The sequence below is a fragment of the Hemicordylus capensis genome, chromosome 1 (assembly GCF_027244095.1).
Source record: "Hemicordylus capensis ecotype Gifberg chromosome 1, rHemCap1.1.pri, whole genome shotgun sequence".
Classification (NCBI taxonomy): domain Eukaryota; kingdom Metazoa; phylum Chordata; class Lepidosauria; order Squamata; family Cordylidae; genus Hemicordylus; species Hemicordylus capensis.
Window position 1 is genome coordinate 57,080,129 of NC_069657.1, and position 20,484 is coordinate 57,100,612.

General features: G+C 43.8%; 1 protein-coding gene across 8 annotated transcripts in view; it reads right to left on the minus strand.

The window, feature by feature from the left end:
* The window catches only part of AKAP6 (A-kinase anchoring protein 6), a 392,941-nt gene that overhangs the window by 237,072 nt on the left and 135,385 nt on the right, over positions 1 to 20,484 (minus strand). For all 8 annotated transcript variants that reach the window (XM_053282865.1, XM_053282863.1, XM_053282862.1 and 5 more), the window contains one exon: positions 2,001 to 2,123. In XM_053282865.1, coding sequence (XP_053138840.1) covers positions 2,001 to 2,123 — 123 coding nt within the window. The remainder of the gene's footprint in view (positions 1 to 2,000; positions 2,124 to 20,484) is intronic.

Genomic DNA, 20,484 nt, shown 5'->3' on the forward strand with positions numbered 1-20,484 from the left:
CCTATCCCCAGATCTCTCAGGCGATCCAGAAGGATACCATAGTCGATGGTATCGAAAGCCACTGAGAGATCCAAAATAAACAGCAGAGTCACACTCCTTCTGTCAATTCCCTGGCAAAGGTCAACTATCAAGGTGACCAAGGCCATCTCAACCCCATAGCCCGCTCCAAAGCCAGTTTGAAATGGGTCTAGACAAGCTCATCAGACACCACCATTTCAATCATCTTACCCAGCCATGGGAGGTTGGAGACGTTAACATAAGTAATGATGCTGATGCTGCACAAGAGGGCAGTGTTACAGTGTTGTCTGTGACTTCTACTGCGCAGTGAGAAGTCAGGACTTCCCCAGCCATGGTGATCTGACTCTAAGCCGTGCTCTGAGCAAACTGCATGCTTGATCCAAAAGCTCCTGTCTCCAGCCCGAAGCCTCGCTCCTTCAGCTGAAAGATCCACCGCTCTCAAAGCCTCTGATCCTGGTAACATGCTGCCCCTACAAGCCTTGAATCCCTTCATCCCTTCCCCTTCGTCCCCCTACTAATTCCTGATCTCCCCAAACCATGCCAGTCCTCAGCCTTCCTTACCCCCCCTTTTTTCTGTCTATATCTGAATTATATTAGGCTCTAGGAAGATTTAATACACACACACATGTTAGTTAGGAACACGGGTTGAACATTGGTGCTGGCTAGGATGTTCTGTTTAAATACTGTTAGTAATACTGATAGAGTGTTCTGCTTTCTGCTCTGCTAGAGTGATGTTGTTATTCTTTTATACTCAATAAAGCCCATTGAATCCTTTTAGGATTGGTTTGATCTCCTTTCTTCCTTGCGCCCAGATCCTACATGGTCACTATATAAAAGAACTTGGTCACTTGGTGACACTATGAGACAAGCCTAATTTTGTATGCTAGCTAATAAGCATATTTAGTATATAAATCAGGCCTGCACTGTAACAGCAGTACTGGTACTGGCAATTCTTGTATTTTTTATTTTTTTACATTTCTATCCCGCTCTTCCTCCAAGGAGCCCAGAGCAATGTACTACATACTTGAGTTTCTCTTTCACAACAACCCTGTGAAGTAGGTTAGGCTGAGAGAGAAGTGACTGGCCCAGAGTCACCCAGCTAGTGTCATGGCTGAATGGGGATTTGAAATCGGGTCTCCCCGGTCCTAGTCCAGCACTCTAACCACTACTGTACACGACTTCCATTAGGATTAACAGAAGTAGTGCATGATGTGTGATCACACAAGAGTAAGTCATTCTGGTACTGCCCTCTTGCACAGCAGCACTGTCGCATGTGTTAGAGCCCTGCAATTGTGCAGGTGAGTCTGGCACCACTGCATTATGCTGTAAGAGATGTAAGTCATTGAGGCTATTCTCACGATGGAGGAAAAATGGGCTAAAGGAGCCCAGCCCAGTTTTCTCCCATCATGAGAACCACCGGGCTCATGGGCAAGCGTGGTGGTTCTCTGGCAGCTATCTCGCCAAAGAAGCCCTCCCTTAAACAAGGTTAGCGGAGTGAGGAGACCCCTGCTTAGAGGCTAAAACGAGTCTCCTGGTGTCGGGGGTCTTCCCAGGATGCTCCACACACTCACTCGGGGCATCCTGGGGCCATGTGGCCCCCGATCCCTGCAGCCCCTACCGGCTCCAGCTGGTAGTTGTGTGGGTGGCCAATCCAGCCACCCGGCAACACGCATCTGATCGTCTGCGGGGAGAGCGGGTTAAGCCTGCTCTCCTCACAGAACCCTCCTAGGCTCTACACATGGATCGTGTGTAGAGCCTCATTGGCTCCTACATTCAAGAGCAGCAATTGCTCCATAAAAAGATGAAAACAAGTAACTGTTTTTTTATAGAACATGAGTTGGTTGGAATTGCAGCTGATACAGCCAACAAGCCTATTACGCATTTACTTAGAATGATCCATACTAGAGATTAATATAAATAAAATGAAAAGTCAAACCAGCTATTTTCATTATTGACTTCTACTATATATTATATTGTCCTACCAAGTGTGTTTCCAGGTAGAGTTTAAGGCTGTCTGTCTCTGCCTTAGGAGGAGTCCAGTTCTCTGTTGTTTCCATGGCTTCATTTAACCAGTGAATGAATTCATCCAGTTTGCTTACAAACCCCTGTCATGACAAGAGAAAAGAACAAGAAAAAGGCATGTCTGTTAGTACATTGATAATCTAGGAAACACATGGTTTACTATCATAGTAAACATATAATTGTATAAACCTCCATTGTGTCTTTTGAAGTGGTGGCTCTCTTACATTTAACAGGGGGAGGGCAACTATTCCTAATCAGTCCCAACACAGCATCCTTTCAGTAGCTGTTGCTGGTGTCTACCTTGTGTTTCTCTTTAAATTGTGAGTCCCTTTGGGACAGGGAACCAGTTTCTCATTCATTTTGTTATGTAGACTGCTTAGAGAGGTTGTCGCAGTTGCTGAAAAGTGGAATATAAATATTACTGGCTTCCAAGATGCACAGTTTTCCATCAAAGGAAAGGACCAATCAGGGCCGCTGTGCAACTTCAAAAGTAGCCCTGAGAAAGTAGCAATGGGGCTGCTGTGGAATGCCTAAAAACCACTTCCAGGCAGCAGTGCTGTGTTCCTTTTATTGGAAACAATGGAAGGAGTGCTATGCTGCTGGCTGGTAGTGGGTTTTAGGCATTCCACAGCAGCCCCGTCACTGCACCGCCAGGGCTGCCTTTGAAATTGTGCAGCAGCCCTGATAGGTCTTTTCTGTTGATGAGAAACTCTCCAATGTGTAAGCCATTAGTATTAATGTCTGTCTCTTAGTATCTCCCCACCCCCCGCCACCACTAAATTAAAATGCCTCCAAACAATTTAGCCTGTCTTTGAAGGACAGAGCCAACCCCTGATAATTTTGGTTGTCATTTTCTGCACTTTCCTCAGCTCTATGACATCATTTTTTGAGATGGGATGCCCAGAAGTGTACATAATATTCCAAATATTCCAAATGTGGCCTTAGGTTTGTATAGGGACATTATGATACTGAGAGTTTTATTTTCAGTTTCAGGTTACTGACTTGTTGACAGCTGAAAAATAGAGATCAAATCAAAGCACTCCTGTTCTACCCGCTTCTGATAGCAGATAATTTGGCAGAGAGAGGTACTCCTGGCACAGAGTAGGGTGCACTGGTTATAGACTATGGCTGTATGTGAGAAACTATGGATCAGGGCCAATGTTTTTAGATTGAAAGTACAATTGAGTACCGACTTGGCTTTAAATAAATTTTGAGTGCATAAGAACAGCCCTGCTGGATCAGGCCCAAGGCCCATCTAGTCCAGCATCCTGTTTCACACAGCAGCCCACCAGATGCCACTGGAAGCCTTCAGGCAGGATTTGAGGGCATGCCCTCTCTCCTGCTGTTACTCCCCTGCAACTTGTTTTCAGAGGCATCCTGCCTCTAAGGCTGGAGGTGGCCTACAGCCCTCAGACTAGTAGCTGATAGACCAGTGAATGCAAGTTATCCATTTATTTGTTGCAAAGTTTTGCTGTACAGTTGGGCTTCAGTATCCATGGATTCATTATCCACAGATTCACATATCAGAGGTCAGCCAACCTCACCCAACCTCAGCGTACACGGGGGAGGGGAGAACACATTGACCTTGTGAATCTGTTGGTTGGAGGTGAACTTAAATGGCAGCATAGGTCATTTCTGGCCACCATTTTGTGTCTCGAGGCCTCAAAATGTCTCCATTTTAAAAAGAAAAAAAATCCTGTGATTTTCAGCCGATTTGGATGCATTTCAGGACACAGGACAACTCAGGTAGAACAGCAAAGCATAGTAAGAAGCTCCCCCCACATATCCCCCCCCATTTTTTGCCAATTTTCAGCAACTTTTGACAATTTTCGTGACGAAAGGGAACCTAACCCCCATAATCCCCATAGCCCCCAGTTTGTGGTTTCTGTATCCATGGTTGTAGCCAGGAACGGAACCTTCACAAATATTGAGATCTTCCTCTAATGTTAATATCTGCCTGAAATCAGTGGCAAAGGTTTAAGAACTGTTGACTGAAGTCAATAGAAATTAAGGACTTAACTTTGATCAGTTCATGCCCTAGCAAATTCCCCTTACCATGCCCACTGTGCCTCCCAAAAATCTGTCTATGGGGTCTGCACATGACCCACGGTGGCATATTTTTGGGAGGCACAGTGGGTTTCAAGAGGAAAAGGAAAATGTTGAGAATCACCTCTCCTCTCTCAAACAACAGAACAGCCTTCATCTGAAAGTCAGGCATGCTGCCCAAGGCACAGTACTATTTCGGATGTCAGCTAATGATTATTTGCTACCTTCTAGCCGATGATTATTTTTTAAAACTGTTTATTATTATTATTTACATGGTAACATTACTCCATCTTCTGTGTCCTATCCTAAGCCATTCAACAATATCACTTTAATCTATTTAAAAATTGTTTTAAGATAATTCCCACAACAACAACAACTATTTATATACTGCTTTTTAACAAAAGTGTCCAAAGTGGTTTACATAGATAAATAATCCCTGTCCCCCTAAAAGGCTTACTATCTAAAAAGAAACACAAGATCAACACCAGCAACAGCTACTGGAGGGATACTGTGCTGGGGGTGGATATGGCCAGTTGCTCTCCCCTGCTCAATAAAGAGAATCACCACATTTAAAAAGGTGCCTCTTTGCATAGTTAGCAGGGGGCAACAACATTAAGGAAGAACATAAAAAGTTCAAGGGTAAAAGGATAGGTTTGTTGTACTTATGAGGCTCTTGGTGTTGAACTTCCTGAAGTCTGACATTGCCTTTTGGAGAAGATTGAGGCACTGGTCCTGATCCAACAGTGTGAATGCTCAGCAGCTCAAGCTGAACATGAATGATCATGTAAAATACACTGAAATCATATTTATTAACTGTTTGGAAAGGAGAGTGAAATCTAGTCCCTTTCTCCCTCTTCTATAAATCTGATCAATGCAATTCCCAAGGCTACCTATAGAGAGCCCCAAATGCTGGGTCAAATGATGGAATTACAGACAGCACACAACATCCATTTGTGCACATGATTCTTCATCCATCTAAGGATACTAGAGCAGAGTCTTGCTTTATGGCCCCTAGATACATAGGGAACATAGGAAACTGCCATATACTGAGTCAGACCATTGGTCTAACTAGCTCAGTATTGTCTTCACAGACTGGCAGCGGCTTCTCCAAGGTTGCAGGCAGGGATCTCTCTCAGCCCTATCTTGGAGAAGCCAGGGAGGGAACTTGGAACCTTCTGCTCTTCCCAGAGCGGCTTCATCCCCTGAGGGGAATATCTTGCAGTGCTCACACATCAAGTCTCCCATTCAGATACAACCAGGGCAGACCCTGCTTAGCTATGGGGATAAGTTATGCTTGCTACCACAAGACCAGCTTTCCTCTCCATTAACTGCATCTCCAGCTAGATGCAGGAATAATTTTTAAAGCAGGATTGGAAAAAAATAACATTTTGTATATTGAAACATCAGAAATGATGACTACAACAACAACTACAAATACTACTACTGCTGCTGCTGCTGCTGCTAGTAGTAGTAGTACAAAGGACATTTTGGGCCCACATGTAACCTATACATAAATATACAGTGTGGTCACATTTACAAACTTCATAAAACCAACATTCTCTATTTCATTTTTTCTCTGTTCATAAATCTATATAATGAACAAAAAATGGTGGTAGGAAGTATTGAAATTATGACACTGAGGCACAAATATAAGTAAGCAATCATATACAACACCAATATGATACAAAGCTGTGCTAAACTAGAATAATTTCCTTAACATGATATAACAGTTCTCCTAGCAATGCCAGCAGAGATTGTACTGCCACTGTTACAAGTATGTGCATATCTAGTAAACAGCAGTAAAAGATAATAAATAAAAAAAGTCAAGAGAAAGAGATATAAGAAAAGACAAAGATTACAGTGGCTATCCCTGTCGCAGGAGGGGGGGAAAGAGTTCATTTTCTAGTAGAAAGCACGAATCACTATAATCCCACTATTTTTCAGATGATGTCTATAAAATTTTATGGAGACTGTTCAAAAGAAAACAACTGCAGAAATTGAAAATTATTTAGAATACTAAAAGCCTGACACTGAAAATTACTGTCAGAGGATGGATAACATTGTCCAGCTCCTAAATTTCATTGTCTAAGTAAACAGCACCATCTGGAGGCTTAACCACAGTATGGCTAGTTTTTCCAACCCTCATTTCAGTGAAAACATTGAATGCAATCTTAGTTTGGAACAAATGCTGGTCTTAATTTAAATATCTTTACAAACATAGATTAAATATCTTTAAGAACACAGAGGAGAGCTGGTCTTGTGGTAGCAAGCATGACTTGTCCTCTTAGCTAAGCAGGGTCTGCCCTGGTTGCATATGAATGGGAGACTTGATGTGTGAGCACTGTAAGATAGTCCCCTTAGGGGGTGGAGCTGCTCTGGGAAGAGCAGAAGGTTCTAAGTTCCGTCCCTGGAATCTCCAAAATAGGGTTGAGAGAGATTCCTGCCTGTAACCATGGAGAAGCCACTGCCTGTCTGTGTAGACAATACTGAGCTAGATGGACTCAGTATATGGCAGCTTCCTATGTCTCATTCTTAGTTACATTATAAAGCATATAGATGTATCCCATTACACAGGAACTTGGGAAGCTGCCTTATACTGAGTCAGACCATAGGTTCATCTAGCTCATTGTTGTCTACACAGATTGGCAGCGGCTTCCCCAAGGTTGCAGGCAGGAGTCTCTCTCAGGCTTATCTTGGAGATGCCAGGGAAGGAACTTGGGACCTTCTGCATGCAAGCGTGCTTCTCCAAGATAGGGCTGATAGAAATTCCTGCCTGCAACCTTGGATAAGCCACTGCCAGTCTGTGAAGACAATACTGGGCTAGATAGACCAACGGTCTAACATAAGAACAACCCTGCTGGATCAGGCCCAAGGCCCATCTAGTCCAGCATCCTGTTTTACATAGTAGTCCACCAGATGCCGCTGGAAGCCAAAGGCAGTTGTTGAGGGCATACCCTCTCTCCTGCTGTTACTCCCCTGCAACTGGTACTCAGAGGCATTCTGCCTTTGAGGCTGGAGGTGGCCTATAGCCCTTCAACTAGTAGCCGTTGACAGACCTCTCCTCCAGGAAGTTATCCAAACCCCTTTTAAAGCCATCCAGGTTGCTGGCTGTCACCACATCTCGTGGCAGAGAATTCCACAAGTTGATTATGCGTTGTGTGAAAAAGTTTGTTTGGTGGTCCTAGATTTCCTGACAATCAATTTCATGGGATGACTCCTGGTTCTAGTGTTATGTGAAAGGGAGAAGAATTTCTATCTCTCCACTTTCTCCACACTATGCATGATTTTATAGACCTCTATCATGTCTCTCCGCAGTCGTCTTTTTTTGAAACTAAATAGCCCCAGGTGTTGTAGCCTTGTCTCATAAGAAAGGTGCTCTAGGCCCCTGATCACCTTGGTTGCCCCCTTCTGCACCTTTTCCAGTTCTACAATGTCCTTTTTTAGATGTGGTGACCAGAATTGTATGCAGTACTCCAGGTGTGACTGCACCATAGTTTTGTATAAGGGAATTATAATATTAGCAGTTTTATTTTCAATCCTCTTCCTAAGGATCCCTAGCACATTAAGTTGACACTTTCAACGTGCTGTCCACCATGACCTCAAGATCCCTCTCCTGGTCAGTCATCAACAGCTCAGATCCCGTCAGAGTATACTTGAAGTTGGGGGTTTTCGTCCCAATGTGCATCTCTTTACACTTGTCAACACTGAACCGCATTTGCCATTTTGTTGCCCACTCACCCAATTTGGAGAGATGCTTTTGGAGCTCCTCACAATCCTTTTTGGATTTCACTACCCAAAAGAGTTTGGTATCATCATCATCATCAGCAGCAGCAGCATTATATTTATTTATTATATAAATAATAATAAATGGGTTTGTTGTAAACCGCCCAGAGATGTAAGTTTTGGGCGGTATAAAAACCATGTAAAATAAATAAATAAATACATACATACATACATACATACATACATAAATTTATAAACCACCCCATCCAGAGGCTCTAGGCAGTGTACAACAACTTTTTAAAAAGACATAAAACCCACAATTCAAACACAATGCTAAAAACAATACAAAAACAATTCAAAAATTATTAAAACCATTTAAAATACTTTTTAAAAACAAACAACACTCCTCATCTGCATATCTGGCCACCTCGCTGCTTACCCCAACTTCTAGATCATTAATGAATAAATTAAAAAGCACCTGTCCCAGTACAGATCCTTGGGGGACCCCACTTCTTACTTCTCTCCATTGTGAAAACTCTCCATTTATACCTACCCTCTGTTTCCTGTCTTTCAACCAGTTAGCAATCCACACATGTACTTCTCCCCTTATCCCATGACTGCTAAGTTTCCTCAGGAATCTTTGATGAGGAACTTTGTCAAAAGCTTTTTGGAAGTCCAGGAATACTATGTCAACTGGATCACCTTGATCCACACACTCGTTGACACTCTCAAAGAACTCCAAAAGGTTTGTGAGGCAAGATTTACCTTTTCAGAAGCCATGCTGGTTCTCTCCCAGCAGGGCCAGTTCTTCTATGTGCTTTACAATTTTGTTCTTGAGGATGCTTTCCATCAATTTGCCTGGAACGGACATTAAGCTAACCGGCTTGTAATTTCCTGGATTGCCCCTCGATCCTAGTTTGAAAATCGGTGTTACATTCGCTACTTTCCAGTCCTCCGGTACAGAGCCCAATTGCAGGAATAAGTTATATATTTTAGCAAGGAGATCTGACTCAGTATATGGCAGCTTCCTATGTTCCTATGTACTCTTCTCAGAGCAGCCCCATCCCCTATCTTACAGAACTCACATACGTAGTTTCCCAGATACAACCAGGGTGGACACTGCTTAGCAACCACCCAGATACAACCAGGGTGGACACTGCTTAGCAACCACCCAGATACAACCAGGGTGGACACTGCTTAGCAAAGAGGACAATTCATGTTGCTTTCACAGAACCAGCTCTCCTCATTCTTCAGGTGATTTAACTACCATAATGTAAAGACTGGTGTGCATGTTACAGTATCCAATTCCCAGGTATTTTCTCATGATTAATTTCTGCCTCAACCCCATTCTACTGTGATATGTCATAATGGTTACTGGATAAGAAATTTCCTCATCAGCATGTAAACATTTCGCACTGGTGTAGAAGCTCTTCAAGAGATAGGCAAGAGTCATGTAGTAAATGTTGATAAAATGTAGTAAAAGTGGATAAGAGTGCCGTGGAAGTCACCAAAGGGAAGCACCCAGGGAGTGGATAACGTAATGTATACTAGCCCTGAAAAAGATGTTGCACCTCCTCCATTTTTTTCAAGGGGAACCTCAACCAGGGCCAGTATCAGTATATGGTACCTGTTGAAGCCAGGGCACAAGTACACCAGGAAGACACACTAACAAAGTCTGCCCTTTGAAGGACAGTTCTGAGCCAGAAGCCACCAGCTGGGTGGCAGGTGGGAGAAAAATAGAAAACCACATCCACTGCCATAATAAGGGAAGAGGGGCACACTGAAGTAGAAGATGTCCTCCTGGAGGGTACTTTGAAACCTGGAACCGGCCTTGACTTTATCCATATTTTACCACAATCGTCGTACAGACCATACTTCCTTCCAGTCAAGTATTTACAGATGTTATATTCTGTCTAGAAGCATTCTTATGTTACGTATGTAAAGGACTGTTTTGCTGAGAATATAGAAGAAATAAGCTGGAATAATAAACCACACACAGGTGTTAAATATTTACATTGGGTATTATTAATGGTCTTTGCTAAATAATGAAACATTTAACAGTTATCTGCATGATTTATACCTACCGTCTAATAACCGGACCTGCCCTATTCTTCATATTTGCATCTTAAACCAGAATAAAATGAGTAGTGACTGCATAACTGCATATATTAAAACTGTAATAGAAGCTATTTATTTTAGCTCAGTTCAGAATCCTCCATGTACTGAGACACTAATATAAAATTACTCCACCCAGAGCCAATCTAGGTGCTTTCACCACATCTCTGTGACAGTTCTCCCACTTCCTGACCATATTATGAAGCAGAACTCACCATGAGAATTGAGACATCACAGTGCTTGTTTTCTCAGTGGCAATAACCAACATGGATTGTCTGATGTCCTGACTGTGAGCGAAAGACCAGATTGTATTCTGTACCCAATACATTGACCAGAACTATGTTTCTCAGGTGCTGGATTAGAGTTCTGTTCTGAGCCATGAATCTGTCTTCATATCAATCCCTAAGAAACATTCTACAGACAAGGTATCAATCCCTTCCTGGTGAGTAGAAGAGTTCCTTGGTAAGGGCTGAGACACACTGCCCTCTCATGCAGCTCATCTAGAAAAGGCCATCACCAAGCATCAACCCAAGCAATATCCTGACTTGAGTCAGCTTCAAGTGCACTTCAAAAAGGGAAATCTATATGCTCAACCAAGGCTTCTTGGTTCCACAATGGGAGTTGCCATTGATCTCCTGATGATTATTGCACAAGTCTGTTCATGGTACAGTGGGGAGAGAGTTTCGTCTTTCATCTGGAGATGGTTACACACTACGCTGCTAGATCCAGTAGATGTTTGCATGCATGTGTGATGAAAATATTTCTTGAATCTGCTGGTTAGTCCAAACAGTGTCTTGTGGTTAGTGAAATGGCTTACCATAGATGTACTCAAGGAATTTCTCAACACTTGCTATGACAGCCAGGGTCTCCTTAACGATTTGAGCATAGTACTGGTCCATTGCATATGTTATTCTGGAGTGGAAAGTCATGGAAACCTTATGAAAGCCCTTTAGTTGGTGGCCCAGGACACCCCCAACACTATATGGAGAAGTGTCACATGTGAGAATCAGTGGCTTTTGCTAATCATACACTGTAATATAATGGTCTCCTCATCCTGGGATACTTCAGTATGCTTGTTAAGAAGGCAATACAGTAGTTCTGCCACTGTAGTCTTATGCTGAAGGAATGCGAGATAAGAGCCCCAGAATATCTCAGTTTGGAAGATGTCAAACACATATGTCTCATGCTGTGCACTGAGATCAGCATCAGCAAAACACTACACTACATGCAAAACATTTGCTCACGCCTGTGGCACAAGCCCCTTAATGGATTGTCTAGCAATCAAAATATAATCAAATATGATATGATGCATGGAATTGCCTTTAAAATGTTTTCTTTAAAGATGCTAGGGGCCACACAAGCCCCCAAGAGAAAGTGCTTTTCTTTAAATCATGACATTTACCAGTGGCCGAGACATCATTCGCAGGCTACTGCTGATAGGCCTGGACCAGATCCAATTTGGCAAAAGATCTCCTCTCTTATAGTGAAGCCAGGAGATGACTCACCACTGTAATTGGATATGGGTGCTTGATTTAAGGACCTTATTTATAGTGTACTTGTAAGTCATTGCAGAGGGGTCTGTCCGTCATTGTTTCTAAACTCTGCTGTGGCCTCTATCTGAATGAAACACAGTCTTGAGCTCATTTAGAACACTGTCAAATAATGAGCCTGTGAACCAGTGTTCCCTCTAACAAGGATTCCCAGATGTTGTTGACCACAACTCCCATAATCCCCAAGCAAAAGCCACTGCAGCTGGGCATTCTGGGAGTTGTAGTCAGCAACATCTGGGGATCCCTGTTAGAAGGAACACTGCTGTGAATACCTGTGAGGCTGATACCCAATGGCTCAGACCAATCCACGCTAAAAAGCCTGGTATGATGGCTTTGAGCAACAAGTAGTCACAAGATCCCATGCAATGCATAGCACTTAACTTCACTGATGCCACTTTCTTACATTTGATGACTCTGATGGTCAGTAAGGTTTTTTGGTAATTAGGGCTATTTCCCAGACCCATCTGGAAAAATATGTTGGCAAATCTCTGAGATGATGGGAAACGTCAGCCAGAATCTACTTCCTTGATGCATGGGGTGCTGTGAATGGCCCCTGTCGCCTTCCATTTCTTCAGATTGGTAGAATACTGTGGGCCCGGATGAATGTAGTTGATAACATCCTCTGTGTTGTTGTAAAAGGGAGATGCATGCACAGTGCATGTGCATCAGGAACTTTATGTGTTAAGGCTGGGGATCTAAGAGCCTGCACACTGCTTCCCTGTGTGGCAGCCGGCTGAACCACAGCAGCCTTACTAGGCATGGAGTTCTCAAGCCCTGGACTCACACCCCACCCAGTCAGGTTGTTCACTGGATGGATTTAAGGGCAATCCACACAGGAAGGATTTAGAGGCTTCCTGTTTGGGGTCAGGCTTTGCCTCGGTTTCAAAGTCTCTTTGGTCCTGAGCTCGGTTTGACCCTTGGCTTTGGCTTTGACTCCTGGCTTGACTTTACTTTTGATTTTTACTTGTCTGGTTGGCTTTGACCCTTGGCTTCAGTTCTGACTCATAGCTTGTCTATTGATCCTGGTTCCTGGTTTGTCTACATAGTTTTGACCCTTGTCTTTGGTTTTGAGTCCCACCTTGGTTCCTGACTCCAGTTCTTGGTTTGTTTTCTTACTCAGGTACTCTGCCGGGCCCTCCTAGTTTTGACCTAGCCTTTGGTGGCTGCCTATGACCCAGTGCTGAAAATGTAGTACTGCTCTGTGTCCGGGATGTCTCCTTTCCTTCTATTACACTCTTGGAGAAAGCTAATCTCACTCTGTTTAAAAATGGTATGTAAATACACTATACTAAACAAAACTGACTTTGCACTTTTGCTCAAGATGGTGGACCTTATTATACTGTGCAGAGATGGAAATCTCTGAAGCAGCAGGCATTCTGTTCATGGGATCTGAACAGGGGCCACATCTCTTAAGTTGTACTAGATGATCTTGTCTGGTTCCCTACTCTGATTAAGAAATTACTGCACTGCACTCTATGAACATTCAGCAGCTGCAGATCAGATTTTTAGTCAGCTGTGATTTGAACAAGTTGGGTTCCTGCTGAACATGGGTGTTTGCTGCTGCTACTTCAGCACTAGTGCTTTCTCTTGTGCCAAATGTGGGTTGACCTTTTTGGAGTGTGTGTGTGTGTGTGTGTGTGTGTGTTTGTGTGTTGCACTTCTGCAGTGCCTTGCCATGCAATTAACAGACGAGGTGGTCACGCAGCATCTCATCTAGAGCTGGAAACTGCAGTTCTATGCTTAGTGCCAAACTTCAGTACTATACAACAAATCCCTCTCTGCTGCCTCTGGATATGTTTATTAAAAAATCTTGCATTGTGTTATTAGATGGCTGCAGGGAGAAATGCCTTCATAACACAGTCAAAATATCCTCATAAAGTGTGTTAGCAAATTGTGTTGGTGTTAGAAGGGCCTTGGCTAAGTCAAAGATGCCTGCTGTACAGACACAGAGTAATACAACACACTCCTCCCCTGGGTCTGAAATCTCATTTTGCTGCCATGTAAAACTCCAGCCTGGCAGCACAGTTTTCCAACTTGCTGGAGCACGCAGGGTTAAATTCTTTAATATGCCCACAGGAAGCCATATCTGACACGATGTGCACACTGACCTGAGCTGCTCTGCAGACATTTCAACAGGGCCTGAAGTGACAGCTCAGTCCACCCTGTAGAGTAGAACTGTGCTCTTTCTAGTCCACAGAGAACTGCTCTGTGCCTCAGAGGCATTCCACTTATCAGTATGGAGTATCAAGGGGAGGTGGCCACATAGGAGGAGCAAAACTAACTGGCAACTCTCTTTTATACAGGAGGCTACAGGATAGTTCCTGCAGGAATTCTCTGCAGGCAACATTGAACTGAAATGGAAAATGAAAGTACAGTGTCTGATGAATGCAGGCATTTCCTGGGTATGGCAAGTATGGAGGGCCAATACACTAAGCAAAGGTAAGAATTGGTAGCAAAAACCAAGAGCTAGGAGTCAGGTTGTGCTGAGAGAAAAGGGAGGGGGCACAAAGGGAAGGGGACTTCTGAGGAACTGCAACACATCAAGCTAGGGACTCAAAAGAAGGGGCCATACTGGAAGCCTGGAAGACACAGGAGAATTAAAACCCAAAAAATACAGCTAGAAGTTGGTAGATTGTTAAGGCCAACTCCATTCATTTCCATTGTAAAATTAAATATTGCATGTGCACATGTTTTCCTAGTGCAAGGGGCTGTGCACAGTCACTAGTGTTAAAACCAGCCCTTTATTATTATTTTACAATATTTATACACTGCTCTTCAACAAAAATTTCAAAGTCCTTTTACATAGCAAAAGGAATGCAAAAATGAATGAATGAATGAGGAAATTATTTGCTGTCCCAAAGGGACCCACTATCTAAAAAGACATACATGACACCAGTAACAGCCCCTGGAGAGATGCTATGCTGGGTTAAATAGCATAGTTGCTCTCTCCCTGCTAAATGTAAGCAACAGTCACCACTTTAAAAAGCGGCTTTTGTCCAGTTAGCAGGGGTTCTGGGTTAATATATTTCAATGCACAAATATATACCTATGCATTGAGGTATACGTATTTCTCTCTGACTTTAGAAATAGCAGTCAGCTTAAGATGCTGTACTAGCAATAGTGGGCCTCAAGAGGGTGCTACATTGCCATTTTGAAGGATTTTAAATGCTGCTGCAGGAGAAACAGCATCAGATGCAAAAAGAAAAAAACCAATCCAAACTTTTTCACTGGATAAGCAGATGGGCATTTGCTTCTGGATAATTAATGAATACATTGACCTTCTTCTGCATGCTCAACATTCATAAAGATACAGCAACCTGAGTCAACACAAAGATTTAGTTCATTATCTTATACAGAATGTGGTGGGCGTGTTAGTAAAGGTAAGGCTTTACTGAGCACAATTACTGGGCAATGAACTTGCTTGCCAGGTGTTACTTTTATCTTTAAACAAACAAAAAGACACAAGTTGATTAACAAGGTACTTAAGTCAAAGTTGCTGGTAAAATAAAGTTGTGCCATCGAATCGGTGTCGACTCCTGGCAACCACAGAACCATGGTTTGATCTTTAGTACAGATCAAACCTCTTGATTGCTTCACTTTCTCCTTTGAGTTTCACTCCTCTTTATTCCTCATGTCCATTGGTTTTCATAGACTGAACTGCTTATGTAGAACTTCAGTTGCTTACCTGTAACTGGAGTTCTTCTGCCGATCATCTATCCATTCACACTGATGGGCTTCAGCTGGAGAGTGATGGCCTAATCAGGAGTTTGCAAGATTCCTCTTTCTCTCTCCTGATTGATAGCTCCTCTCCTCCAATACCTTTGGGGTCACGTGGCCAAGTCTTACCTCCTCAGTTAAGGAGTCTGCCATTTAAGAGCCCCTGGTGGCGCAGTGGTAAAACTGCCGCCCTGTAACCAGAAGGTTACAAGTTCGATCCTGACCAGGGGCTCAAGGTTGACTCAGCCTTCCATCCTTCTGAGGTCGGTAAAATGAGTACCCAGAATGTTGGGGGGCAATATGCTAAATCATTGTAAGCCGCTTAGAGAGCTTCCAGCTATAGAGCGGTATATAAATGTAAGTGCTATTGCTATTGTTATGAGAAACTTACTGAGGCAGGGAGGAAGGGCAGCTGTGTGGATGGATGTAACCACCAGAAGAACCCCAGTTACAGGTAAACCAAAGTTCTTCTGGGTGATCTCTGTCCATCACACATATGGGCGCATTGCAAGTTTTCATCACTGGAGGCTGGGCAACAGAGACACTCAAGTCAGGTGATGGAATCAGGAGTTAGGAGAAGATGGGCTGCAAAACTTTAACTCCGAAGGCAGCATTGTTGCTAGCTTGAACATCCAATGTGTAATGCTTGATGACGGAGGAAGGGGTGGCCCACATGGCAGCTCAGCACATAGAGTCCAAGGACAACCCTCAGTCAAAGTCTGTAGAGGTAGCTAGAGCACAGGTAGAATTTGCTTTGACTGATGAGGGGAGTTTAATTCCCACTAGCTGGTATACCAGCCTAATGGTGTGGACAATCCAGCTGGAGAGAGACTGATAGGAAGCTTGACATCCCTTGTTCGGTTCCCTGTAGGTGATGAATAAAGATGACAATTTTCTGAAATCTTGTTCATATAAAAGGCCAAAGCTCTGCGGACATCAAGAGTATGTCAGGATTTTTCATCATTGGTAGAGGGAGCAGGGGGAAAGAATGGCAAGTGATCAGCTGAGATCTGTGAAAAGAGATGATCTTTGGGAGAAAGGCAATATCTGGACACAGTGTAACCTTGTCCAGATGGAAGTTTAGATAGGGAGGATCACAATGGAGAGCTCAGAGCTCCCGTACTCTTCATGTAGAGATGACTGCTATGAGGAATACTGCCTTAAAAATCGGTTAGCGGATGTCACAGCCATAGCCATAGGTTCAAATGGCTTTTGCATCATACTGGTAAGGACCAGGAGGCAGTTCCATGCTGGTGAGATAGTAGGGGCATTTGGGTGAAGGCAGTCCAGGCCCTTCAAGCAGTGTTTCACTTTTGGGAGTGTAAATAAGGTGGTATCGGTAGGACTAGGCCAGTGTGCCAAATGTACATCATAGACAGACCAGACTTCTTCAGTTCCAACAAATATGAGAAGATTAGGGATAAGGGGGCCAAAGTCTGGTCATTACGCTGAGTGAAAAGTGAGAACCTCTTCCACTTAACTGCATAGTATTTGAGAGTGAAAGGGTTTTTGGACACCAAGAAAACAGTCAGAATGTTGTGCGTCCAGATGGATGGATCTCCCAGGCCAGGGATTCTCAACGTTGGGTCCCCAGATGTTATTGGACTTCAACTCCCATAATCCACAGTCCCAGTGGTCTTTGGTTGGGGATTATGGGAGTTGAAGTCCAATAACATCTGAGGACCCAACGTTGAGAATCCCTGTCCCAGGCAATTAGGTACAGGGAAGTGACATCCAGATGCAGCAAAGTGCCTCAGTGTTGAATCAGGAGACTTGGGTGGTAAGGTAGACAGTGGAAGTGCTCCCATGAGAGCCATAGAAACCAATGATGTCCTGGCTACCAGGCTGCTATCAGTATGCAATGTGTTATATCTTTTTGTATTTTTTGCAGGACCCAAGGAATCAACAGAATCGGAGGAAACAGGCAAGCATAATGAGTGTTCCATTAGAGTGTGGAGGCATCCCCAGGACCCTTTGCCTAGTCCTGCCCTTTTGCAAAACTGTTTGTACTGGCGGTTCTCTAAACTTGCAAAGATGTCTATCTGTGGTGTTTCCCATAGCCTGAAGATCTTGTGGGCTGAAGATCTTCAGGGTTATTCAGAGGATATTCAGAGGTTTAATGAAGGGCAGGCTACACCTGCACTGTTGAGAGCTGCAGTCAGAAGTGGCAGGAAAGGGAAGGAAGAGTCACCTGGAAATGGTAAGTGTGTTGTATAAAATGGTTCGACATATGTCTCTCTGCACTTGTCAGGTGTGATTAGCACATGCTGATAATTTTATTACGCAGCCATTCAGATACATTCCAGTGCTCTGTAGAAAGCAGTCCAAGTAAGTTCTGGTATCGAGAGGAAGGAGGGAGTCAAAATGGCTCATGTATTCAAGTTGTCTTTACTATGAACTTATTAGGAGGTGCCAGATAGAACAGAACAAGTTCTTCTATATCTGTTCAGTGACTTGTTATCTCTTGTCCAAAGTGGGCTTTATTTTGATGTTTCAAATTACTTTTTAAATGTGCAGCTTGCTTCAAGGGTTATCATTTGCCTAAATAGTATCTTTGCATTGAAATGTTCTCCTGCAACAGATAAGGACAAATAAAGTAAGGCCTAGCTATTTTAATAGGATATGCACACATCCATATCAGGAATTTTTTTTTTTTTTTGCTAGGGTTTATATTACTGGATTTGAAAATTTACTAGCCCACATGACATTACTAATATAATTGTCTATAGAAGGCCTGAACAGCCTTTGACTTAGCAAGCAGACTATTTCACCAGCTTGTATGTATAGCAGCCCATTGTGGTCTGAGTACATTCTTGCTGCCTGCTTCAGATAGTATAAACATAGGCGATAACAAAGCACCTGATGGGTATCATGGGGGGCTTTGTTAAACTGTGGGTTACAAGTTGTGCAGGCCTGGTCAAGGATCCAGAGTACTGAAGCTTGCTCCAGAATCTAAAAGAGGTTTGGGGTTTCTTTTTCATTAACAGCAGCCCCCCAAGTACTGCATTGCAAACTTTAAATACTCAGGGGAGTTTTAAAGGCAATCTGGGGAGAGGGGAGCTGCTGAAGAGCGAGTGTTTAAAATAGCTTTGGTATACACCATGTGCTACCTCTATCTTACCCAAGATCTAAAACACATTTTTTCACAAACTGATCTTGACTGATCTCTTCACCCTACAGTTTTCAGTGGCAGTAATTTTGAAGCATGTCACAATTTACCTGTCATACCAGCTCTAGTGCTTGTTGGAAATGTAATTTGGAATGGTGCTGTTGCAGTTCCCCTTGGAGAAGCCGCTGCCAGTCTGTGAAGACAATACTGAGCTAGATAGACCAATGGTCTGACTCAGTATATGGCAGTTTCCTATGTTCCTATGTAGGGTTGACTTTCCATTCATGTGAGCACAAGGACTTTCTGCTTAGATGAATGACCCTGGATATGAATTGTGAAAAGGTAAGTTTGATGATGAAGAGCCCATTCTCACACCTGCAGATATAACTGGAGCTGAGACCCTGTGCTCCCTTAATCCAAGACCCTGTATGCTTTTACAGTTGTATTGTCCATATAACTTGTACGTGATGGTCGGAGATGAGGGTTGGAATCCCTTCAGGGCCTTGAATACTGCCAAGCAGTTTAAATGATGGGCGGCTTCTTGAAGGGACAATCGACTATTTATCTGGAGGTCCCCGAGATGGATGCCCCATCCTGTTGTTGATGTGTCTGTGGTAAGGAAGACCTACGGACCTGGCATCTGGAATGGTGTGGTCTGGGAGAGGTAGGTCCAAGAGGACCACCAGAGAAGGGACTGGCGAACATCATAGGGGATCACTGAAAGCTCTGCTGAGAGTCCCATTGGGGGTCGAAGGCATCTATGAACCAATATTGAAGAGGACGCATGGGCTAGAGGCAAGGTGGCAGTAGTCGACGCCATAAGGGCTAACATCTGTTATGGAGATCCCTTGCCCATTGTAGAGAACTCCTTTGGTGGGAGGTAGCCAAATCTCTTATGTGCATCATCCATAGCATGGCAGCTTGAATAGTATAGAAAATTGTCCCCAGAAACTTTATGTGTGTTGGCTACAATGGTTATTTATTGATTGATTTGTTTAGATTTTTTGTAGTTGACCTGGAGACCTAAGCAGATCAAGACGCACAATCTCGACTGTGATCTGAAGAAGCGGGATCTTGTTACAAGGAATTGGTCAGTAAGCATAATGAGGTTGGTGGCGTCTGTCATAATCATAAGGGTCAAAACAGTAGCATTGATCCTCCCAGAGGAGGTGGCATAACCCTCAGGGGAGCAGGATGGTTGCGAGCACATGTCTCTGTAAGGCGTATAGGTGCATAGGCACATAGATCCTGAGGAGACATCGAACAATAATGGTCCCAAGAGCGAGAACACCAGGATCTGCCATGTACAGGAGAAGGGGGGCCCTTCTCTTTGAAGAGAACAGAATCTCTGTGTAGAGGAAGGCAAGGCAATTGAAGCCACACCTGAGAAGGGGAAGAAGGCTCAACTCGGCTATCTAAATCCTGTGCTGGTACCACGGTCATAGAGTCTCTCAAAACAGAGGCAGGTGCCAGTACCAAAGAGCAAGAGATGCCTGGCATGGCAGGGACATGTTTTGTCTTATGTGAGTGCTTTGTCAGCTGAAGCATGGGACTCTGAGGTTTCTGCAGCAGAGGCACAACATTATGTGGGGCAAGGCTCAGTTTTGGGGAAGGAAGCATTGCCCTTCTTTTTCTTTCGTTGAGGTTCCTCCTGACTAAAGTGCCGTTCCTTTCATTAAGGCTTGGAGCACAAAGGCTTGGACCTTCTCAGGAGCCCGGAAAGGGCAGCAGCCACCCGCATGTCAGAGGAGATCACTGGTCCCAAAGGAGCCAGGATGACAAGCTCCAGAGAGGGAGCGGTTAGCTGCCTTCAGTTTTGAAGCCATTGGAGCATGCTCTGACAGCAAGGTCCAGGGTTCGGCCCCTGTGAACTCTGTGGTGAGAAGTAACTCCAGAGAGTGTTTGGGACCTGAGGAGTCCATTTCACTAGTAAAAGCAAGGCTTATTCCCTTCATAAGCAAAACTTATTTCCACAAGATAGTCTGCCATCTAGTGACCCTGTTCTAGCGTGCCTGTCTGGTAAAATTCTAGCAGTGCAAGCACGACTGCAAACAAAGCTGGTGACCTTCTGAGGAAGGAAATTTCCCCTTGGGGGGGGTGACTCCAGAGAGGGAGGGGAGTCTGTGGGGAAACCAAAATGCAAAAGGTGAAAGGCAGAGAAAATGACAGAGGGAGGAAAAAGAA